Source organism: Pediculus humanus, genomic scaffold (genome assembly GCF_000006295.1).
Source record: "Pediculus humanus corporis 1103172107408 genomic scaffold, whole genome shotgun sequence".
Taxonomy (NCBI): domain Eukaryota; kingdom Metazoa; phylum Arthropoda; class Insecta; order Psocodea; family Pediculidae; genus Pediculus; species Pediculus humanus.
Window position 1 is genome coordinate 150159 of NW_002987033.1, and position 10338 is coordinate 160496.

At 25.4% G+C, this 10338-nt stretch overlaps 1 protein-coding gene across 1 annotated transcript; it reads left to right on the forward strand.

Annotated features, from left to right (window-relative positions):
• Positions 1–1085: 1085 nt before the first annotated feature.
• Positions 1086–2892, forward strand: Phum_PHUM059700 (uncharacterized protein; the record flags this gene model as incomplete). The annotated part of the gene is made up of 3 exons (XM_002423397.1): positions 1086–1153; positions 1343–2238; positions 2777–2892. 3 exons carry the CDS (start codon positions 1086–1088, stop codon positions 2890–2892), a joined length of 1080 nt encoding a protein of 359 aa, XP_002423442.1.
• Between the last annotated feature and the right edge of the window lie 7446 nt (positions 2893–10338).

Consider the following 10338-nt stretch of genomic DNA (forward strand, 5'->3'; position numbering starts at 1 on the left):
AAAAAAAACATTTGCTAAAAATTATAGATTAAAAAAAAATGCTGATGTAATTTTATAAAAAAAAATAACTTTCTGACTAACCGCAAATAATAATTTGTGTGAAAATTTAGAACAAAAAAATCGTAAAAATGATTGAAAAAAAAAAAAAAAAATTTATTGGAGCAAAAGTTGTTTTAACGTTTTTTTTTTTTTTTTTTTTTTTTTTTTTTTTTTTAATTTGCTGTTGCACAATTTGACTATTTAATTACCCGGAGAAAAATTATTTTTTCATTTTTAATATATATATAAAATCATATGAAGCGAAAACAAACAAACAAATTTTTTTTTCATTTTTTTGCTACTGATAATTTAAATTTTTTTAAAGTGTGGGCGCACGTATGAGTGTACCATCAATCTCTCTTTCCCTCTCTTTCTTTCTCTCCCTCTCTCTCCTCCATCTCTCTCACCATTTTTCCCCTCTTAACAAGACCTTAAAGGTCGATATTTAAAAAAAAAAAAATTTTTTTTTAATATAAATACCTTGAAAATATTTTTTTTTGTCGTAAAATTAAAATACATTTTTCGTGCGACATTAGTAGTAGTAGTGGTAGTAGTAGGTAGTTGTCGAGTGTAACATTGTCGCAAAATTGCAAACTTTTTATTAAACGCGTAAATTATATTGTTTTCTGCTACTAATTAATTTTTTTTTTTTTTCTATATTTTTCAGCGTAATTCATGTTAACGGTTACTACTCGCGAGTGTTTTTTTTGTTGTTAATATTATTATTATTATATTAAAGTGTTTATTTAAAATGTGTGTTTAAAAAAAAAAAGAAATTATTTTTCCGTTTAAAAATGGCAGCATTTAAATTTTTAAATTTAATATTAAAACTAAAATATAAAAAATTAATTAACGAGTATTTACACGAGTTTAAAATAAGTGAAAATTTAACTTAATCAATCATCGAAATAATAATTAAATCCATTCGAACGTTGTTTTATAATTCGATGCATCATAATAATAATAATAATAATAATTTAAATACGAACGAATAATTCATATACATATACAGATTTTGCCGGTAACATAGAAATTGATAAAAAAAAATGAAAGGCGGCGAAGAAAAAATAAATAAAACGATTTTATATACGAATAAATCTCATATAAAAGAACGGTTAGTATTACGTTCATCAAGTGTTGATGATAACCGCCACTCGAACGTTGTTGACGACAACGTCGACGACGGCTGTTGCGGCGGTGGCGGCAGCGGCAGCGGCGTCGTCGTCGTCGACGGCGGTTTATGCGAGAGCCAGAAGAACATTTTAAAAATAGATTTTTCGAAACGAACAAATAAATCGGTTAGAATATTAACAGGTCGGGGGCAAGAGTTTCCTTCTTCCCCCCGATCTCCGTCAAACGGAATCTTAAACACTTCCGTCCATTCGAAACGCGAATTTAAATCAATAGGAATAAATAAGAAACCGGAAACGCGGGAAAAAGAACCCAAAAACGAAATATTATCGAGGACATTTTTTTTATTTAAAATTAAAAACTTGATAAAAATATTCACGTATGTATTTATTATTTTTTTATTAATTAATGAACATTTCGAGGGAGTCGAATCGTTTCCCGTGCAAAAATCAATCGACGCGACCGTGACAACGTTAACTAAATTAAATAAAAGTTTACCAAACGAAAGAATTGTAAATAATCGAGGAAGAATTTACGAAAACGGAGGATCGATGGGTAAAAAACATAGGAAACATAATAGTAATAATAATAATAATAGTAATAATAATAATATAAATAATAATAATAATAAAAAACAAGTGAATAAAAATTGTAAAGAATACGATATAACATCGCGAGCCTTTTTATCCGATGTAATATTCGAAGGTACGGCAAGATCAAGATCGAAAAGATCATCCGGACGATACGTAACATTTGTTATAAAAAAAATATTAAAACAAGGTACGAATAATTTGCTTAAACAAAACACACAAATAAGGTTACATTTCGGCGGTAGAACAAACAACAACAACAACAATAGGAAAACAAAACGAATAAATCCGCTGAACGACTGCCCACTTAACAGTATTACAAATGGTAAAAAATCCATGGTCAATTTAAAAGTTGGAGAAAATTATTACGTTTTTGCCGACCATCTTGGATTAATGAATTATACGGCAAAAGGTGAACCGATTGTTGTCAACAGAAGAAATTTAAAGTCTATAAGAAGCGTCATAACTAAAAATAAAGGTAAGTTTTTCTTTGTTTTTCTCATTCGTTTGTTTTTTAACGGTGAAAATTATCCACGTGGAAAAACTCATGTTAATCGTCAATATGATAATAATAATTATATTAGTAATTTTCGTTTCCCCGCCCCCCCCCCCTCTTACTAAATTTTATTCATGAGTGAACGCGATTTCTTAGTCATTTGTTAACTTAAAGCAAAATGAATTAACTTTTCAGAGAAATTTTTTTTTTTTTTTTAAATAAATCGTGGGGGTGGTCAAGTTTACGATTATTCACTCTATTTTTTTTTTTTTTTACGTACCTCGTTTAAATTTTAATAATAATAATAATAATTTTTAACTTACCCCTTACTTGTCTCTGACTCTCTTTTCCCGTAGGATTCCTCTTTCCCTTTTTCCATCCTTTTCACGGTCCCTGGAACTAAAAAAAAACAAAAAAAAATGATAACGACAGCAAAAAAAAAATTTAATTTTAATTTATTTTATACACATTCATAAACACATAATAGGTTTAATTTGTTAATTAATGTTTTTTTTTCTAGTTTTGTTACGTCCACGCTCGGTAATTTTTATTACTTTTTACATAATATTTTATGTTGATTTTGTTGAAAAACACAGACAGAGACGCATGTTAACAATAGCAAAAATAAACGATTAGGTTTTGCGGTCATTTAATAATAATAATAATAATAATAATAAAGAAGACATGATTATAAATAAAATTTTATTCGGTCGGTTGCACTCTTTTTTTGCAAAATTATACTTTTAAAAATTATTATCAAAAGTTATGAATGAATGAATGAATGAATGAGAGACTGAGTAATGAATTATATTTTTGCAGTCATTCATTAGTCAGGTTTCTTTAAATTTATATTATTAATCACGCATTGCAGGTACTTGCAACAACAACGTGTGAATAAAAAAAAAAAAATTTTCATTTTCGATCCTTTTAACGCCTTCGCCTAATTTTTTTTTTATCATCGATAATCGATCAATTAAAATTAAATCGATATATTTTTTTTCTCCCCCCTCTCCCCCCTTACCTTTCCCGGAAATTATAGAAATTCCAAGTTTTTTATTATTTTTTCATTCATGTCAATCAACAAAAAAAAAAAAAAGAAAAAAGTTTTTGTTTTAGTCATCTCTTAAACACCTACTTAAAACAACCTGTTCGTCAGGTGTATAATAATAATAATAATAATTTTGTGCAATCACTTGAAATTTCTTATTTGGAAAATTTAACAAATCAAGCGCCACATAGAGAGAGTATGAGAAAAAAATTTTTTTTTGGTGAGAATTTTTTTTTTTTTTTTAAATCAAAAAAAATTCCCATAAAGTTTAAAATACAATAATAAAAGGAGGAGGGGAAGGAAAAGAGAAAAAGAGAAAGAGAGAGAGAGAAAGAAAAAAAACATATAAAATTCAATTTGTTTGACTTATTTTACACACGCACACACACACACAACAAAAAAAAAACATTTCACGTTTCAATAACAAAGACTAAATTAATTTAATTAATTAAAGGTTATAATTAAGGTTATTAATTAAACTAATTAACTTTAAATTTTATTATTGTTTTTTACGTACGTAGCAGACGATAATAAAAAAATTTTTTTTTTTTTTTAAATGGCGGATTAGTTGAAATATTTATTGAATATGGTTTTCACAACAAAAAAAAAATTTATTTTTAACTTTTTTTTTTTTGTTTTTCATTTTTCTTTTCAAAATTTACACCGTTTTCCCCTCCCCCTCCCCCTTTTTTTCCGAGATACGAGCAATGAGAAAATTATATTTAATTAACGATGATTCAATTAATAATAATAATAATTATTATTATTATTTCGATTGTGATATAAGGAAAACCCTTAGGATTCGTTCTTTTATTATTATTATTATTATTATTATAACAAAGTGAAAAATGCCAAATACCAGATATATATATAGAGAAAAAAAATATAGTTAGACTAAATATTTACTTATGATAAATTTCCGGATTATATTTTTAGTTTTATACAAAACTAAAAAAAAAAAAAAAAAAAAACTAATTAATATTAGTCAAACGCTCGAGCGCGCAAAAAAAAAAAAAGAAAATTTTTTTTAAAATTAATTTTTTATCTGTCAAAAAATTTTTACATAATAAATTAAAACATTATATGAAAATCGAAACGTCAGTTTAACTAAAAAACAACAAATAATTAATAAAAACGGGAGAAAGGCAACAAAAAATTATTATTATTATTATTATTATTATTATTATTATTATTAATATTTAGATAATCGTTTCGTTGCTAGAATAATAAAATTAAACAAACTATAAAAAAACTTTTTATAAAAAAAAAAGAAAATTTTTTTTTTTTTCTTTTCGCTTTCATTTGCCAATTATTATATACGGAATTAAACAAAAAAAAATGTCGTCGTCGTCGTCTGCTGTAATAATAATAATAATAAATATTTTTTTTTCTCTTTTCGACAACAACAACAACAACAGGTTTTTTTTTTTTTTTTTTTTAATATTTAAATTTTTTTAATTTTTCTTTATCGTTCGTGTCAAATCGTTCGAATGTATTTTGCTCCGGTTCAAGTGTTTTTTTTTCTTCTGCTATTACGCGTAGCAAAATTAAAATTTTTAAATATTTTAAACCGACCGTTCGACCGTTCATTTCATTCACAAAAAAAAAAAATTTGATAAGAATGATAACAACAACAACAACAACACGTTCGCGCCTTTTTTTTTCTTTAAACGCATTATATAAAAACGAAAAGGTTCATACTTATTATATCCGTATCACTTTTTTTTTTTAAATTTTATTGTCTATAACTATAATTTACTATATCGCTATAACTATTATTATTATTATTATAAATTTATGTTTAAATGATTCTAATAACAAAAAATTTATTTCATAACGTAGGCGGTTTTTTTAAAATATAAATTTATTATTATACATTATTAAATTCATATATTATTATTATTATTAAGTTAATAATGTTTTTACTATTATTATTATTATTACAAGAGATTAATAAGATTTTATTGATATGATTCGTTCGTCGATGCGTACATAATATTAAATACGTTTTGTTTTTTTTTTTTTCTTAATTATTTTTGTTTTGTTTTTTTTTTTTTCGCCATATTATCGACCCAATTTATGTATTCATTTATTTATTTATTTAATTAATTGGCATCAAATCTTTTTTTATTTATCGTAAACTGAATCTTTTCATTTATTTATTTATTTATTTTATTTTTTTCGCGTTATCGGATTGTGCTTAATTTTCCATGACATTTTCCTGCTCTAAATATTCTGGACGCTCCCAATCCTCCGGTTTCCGACATTGTTTACCTAGTTCACCTTGCTCCCCTCCCCTCTTTCGCCCCCTTTCCCTTCCCCTCCCATCCCATCCCCCCACTCTCTCTCTCACTGTCTCTCTCTTTACCAGTTTTTTTTTTTTTTTTAAATTTTACGAAAAAAAAAAAAGAGAAAAGAAAAATTATATAAAATATTATCATTATCATTGTTTAAAGTCGTGTGTGCGTGTGCGTGTGTGGTTATACCTGAAATCCTGAAAAATTTGATCGTTGTGATTAAATATTTTAAATATACGATCATCTCTCGATCGATCCCGCGTTAATAAATTAATTTTTATTTTTTTTTTGTTTTTGTTGTTATTTTGAATTTTAATTCGCGCCTTTTTTATTTTTAAATGATTAATTTATCTTTTTTTTTTACGTTTTTCCAATTTTTTTACGTTTTAACGTGTTTAAACAAAAAAAAAAAACGATTTGACGACGTTTTACAATCGATTTAATAAATAATATTAAAAGGAAACGATTAAATGACGTCATTTCCGGTTTTTGAAACGATAATAATTTTTCGTTTAGACAACCGTTGAAAATTATTCAGGTACGAATAAAAAAAAAATTTAAATGGCGGTTTTTTTTTGTTGCGTGCGCCGAAAAAATGATTTAAATTTTTAATTAAAAATTTATTCTTTCCCCTCCCTTCTACCCCCCGTAATAATTAATAGTTACATAATGTGAAGATTTTTGTTTTGTTTTTTTGCGTTTAAAGTAAAATAAAATTATTATTATTATTATTTCCCTGCAGGTGAGTTCACGAAAAAAAAAAAAAAAAAACAACTCAATGTTGTCCTTGTCTTTATTAACGATAATAAAATATTATTTATTTATTTATTAAAAAAAAAGTCTCTGTTATTTGTCAGAATGTCCAAATTGTCAAAAAAAAAAAAAAAAAAGAAAAAAAAAGTGCGTCAATTTTTCCAATATACGACATTTTTTATAATTTGACACTGTGGAAAACTATAAGCCTAAAGGCACGTTTGACATTTATGGTTGTTTGACATTTTTGTTGTTATACTGCCCTGATCGCTGACATTATTTTTCTTTTTTTTTTTTTAATGACACGTTTTTATTGATTGATTAAACCGAAAAATATTATCAGGGTTTTTTTGTTTTTTTTACTCATTTTGGTATCAGGTGACCTTAAAAAAAGAAAATTTTTTTTTTAGAGTGTGTGTTTGTTGCATAATAAAATTATTTTTGGAAGGTAAATAAAGAGAAAAGATGATATTGTAAAAGGAAAAGTGTTTTTATCAAGATGCTGTGAGTTAGAGAGTGAGGGGGGAGGAGGGAATTTTTTTAACTCAACGTATGCCAAATATTAAAAAAATTTTTTAAAACGAAATAAAAAAGGAGTCAAGTAACTCCCAAAGATTTATTATCACTTTCATAATTAAGCGTATGTGAATAAAAAAAAGAAAATTTGGGGGGCGGGTTGTGTTAAAAACAAAAAACTTTTCAAGAGTCTTATAGATAGACTTGTTAAGAGATTATAAAAAAAAAAAAAAAATTTCATTTTCGAACTATCAAATCGTGTTCCCATCATGAAAATGATGTTCTCTTATTCTCCTGTCGTTTCGTTAGACAGGAGAAAATACGATTTTTGGCAAAATCTCAATTCTATCAGACAAAATGAATCAGTGTGGTTTCGAAATCATTGCCAAATAATATAAATTGATTATTTTATCAATTATTTTTTTATTTAAAACTAAATCATTTTATATATATTTGTTTTTTAAAATTTTCTTCTTCTTTTTCTTTTTCTTTTTCTTCTTCATCTTTTTTTTTTTTTTTTAATGTAACGTTAAATGACATAATCCATCAATTATTATGATGACCAATTTGCCATCTTTTTAAATCACTTTTTGAATGCATTCGACGAAAAAAAAAAATAGAGACGAACACCTCGGAAATTTTTATTTTTGATATTTCGGGAATGAAAAAAATAAAAAGAGAGAGAAAGAGAAAGAGAGAGAGAGAAAGCAAAACACTTTTCACTACAGGAAAAAAACAAATTCGAATCGGGGCGAAAGAAAAAACAAGTTTTGATACCTACTAACCGTTTAAACGGCAGCAAAACAAGTTAAGCGCGGGTGTTGCTATTAAAAAAAAAATTTTTTTTTTTTAAACATTTACCATCGGCTATAAGTCAATAAATGAATTATTATTATTATTTTAACCGCAAACGTACAAAAAACAAAAACGCATCACGACTTTAAAAACAGTGGCGTAACTAACCGTTTCCGCCGTCTATTTTACTTAATAATAATATTGAGCTACTTATTTTTTATAAATATATATATATACAAATACATTTTATTTCGCCTCGAAGCTCTGACAATAAATATTATTATTTTTTTTTCGATTTTTATTATAAATATTTCGCAACAATTATTTATTTTTAAAGTCAAAATTCAAAGAGATCCCGGCTTAATAATAATAATAATAAAAACAAAACAACTTCACATTATAATAAATAAATAAAATAGAAAATGGCGCATTTTAAAATTCTCTTAATTAAAATATTACTAATTAAAAATGTCGTCTGCTGACACAAAAAGGCGCGTGTATAAAAATATAAAACACGAACGGAGGGAAAAAGACTAATAAAAAAATTATTTATATATATAAATAATTAAAATTATTAAATAAATAAATAAAAATATAGATGGCGGCATGTGTAAATAAATGAAATTTAATATAGAATTTTTCAGTACCTAAAAAAAAAAAAAGAGAGAGAAGAAAGAAAGAAAGAAAAAAAAAATGACGAAAGATTTTGTGTGGATGAGCCAAAATGTGACTTATTTAATGATGTGAAACGAATTTAAGATGCAAATCCGTTTGTGTCGGTTAAAATCAGGCGTCTCGCTCTCTATCTCTCTCTCTCTCTCTCTCATGTTTTTTTTATTTCATTTAGGTAAACGCCCCCGAATCGTATTAAAACAAATTTTCTAATAAATATTAATATTATATTATTATTATTATTTATTTAAAGTAAGGCCTACCTCAATTGTTTTATCCGGATAAAAAATAATTATCATTACGTATTCATAACAAAAATTATTATTATTATTATTATTATTATTTTAAATTTTTTATTCGTATTTGGTTGTCGTATTCCGCGATTCGTATTTAAATTACTTAACTTAAAACGTAATAATAATAATAATAACATTTTCTAATTACAACGAAACACTACTGCTGAGTTTTTAACAACCGTTGCATTGCTGAGAATTTAATTAAAATTTTTTTTTCTTTTTCTTTTTCCACGATGCATAAGTGGAAGAAGAAGAATAAAATTTTTCCTGTTTTTATTTTCAATTATTAATTATTTATTTTTATGAAACGTTTATATGTATTAACCTTGTATTTTCATAACGAAAACTTTACATTTATTCTTTTTAAAAAAAATTATATTATTATTATCTTAGTAAATATAGTAACAACAACAACATGAGCGTAACAATCAGATGTTTTACGTCATCATCATTCATTTAAAAAAAAAAAATTATTTTTGGACACCCCAAAAAAAAAAAAAAAATTTTTTACTGTGAAAACTCAGGTGTGGTAATTTTTTTTTTTATTTTAACCGTGGAAATGAATTAACCTGGCAAAATTCCGTCATTTACCATCGGATCGTTTGAGATCTTAACCTAAATATATCTTTTTCTTTATAAAACTAATACCTGTATATTGTTTGCGTATGTATGTGTCACGTTTGCTGCCACGTCTTTATATATATAATGTAAAAAAAAATAATTAAATAACCTTCACACTAATAATGTTTTTCTTTTTTTTTTTCTTGTTTTTCTGTTGGCGGTTACCCAGATATTGTTTCCAAAAACTAAAAGGTACATTTCGAAAATTAATATTTTTATTTTTTTCGGAGGGGGAGGGGGAGGGGGAGAGGGAGAAAAAAAACAAAATTTTCAAGGTTTAAAAAAAAATTTTAGAATCGGTTGGAAATTTTCATTCAATGTCTTAAATATCATTAAATCGTTTATGTACATAATTTTTGTTGTTGTTGTTGTTGTTTACGTTACAAGTTCTTTAGCCTTTAGTTTTCATGTATTTTTCCCTCTCAACAAATAGTAAAAGATGTCTGGTCAAGATAAAAATCCGTGGTTAAGGTAAAGAAAAAGAAAAAAGAAAAATTAATTCCAGCTGAGTCTTTCGAATTTCCCTCGATTTTTTATTTTAAAAAGAAATTTATCCCGAAGGATTATTAAAGTTGAAAAAAAATTTCCAGCGGGAATTGTAATTATTATTATTTATATAAAAAAAAAAAAAAATTACTTCTTTTTATTTCAATATAAAAATCGTATTTGGTGAAGAGTAACGACATTGCCCTTGGCTCGCCCTAATATCAAGGATAATTTAATAAAATTATTATTAAAAAAATTTTTTTTTTATTGTTTTCCCTTTTTTTTTGTTAATCGCGACATGACTCGTACGGGAATCGAATTTACAATCATCATCATTATTATTATCGATACAAATCGTAACCGAAAAAAAAAAAAAAAAAAACGTTTAATGTTAACAAAATTTTACGCCGATCATTTCCGAGAAAAGAATTTTTCTTTTAATAAAAATGATCGAATAAAAAATCGTTATAAGAAATCGATAAATAAAATATAATAATGATGATGACGAAACAACCCTAAAATAATTTTTTTTTTAAAAAGAATAAAAAATTATCCACCCCCACATAATCAATCACCAATAATCATTTCACAGTTTTTT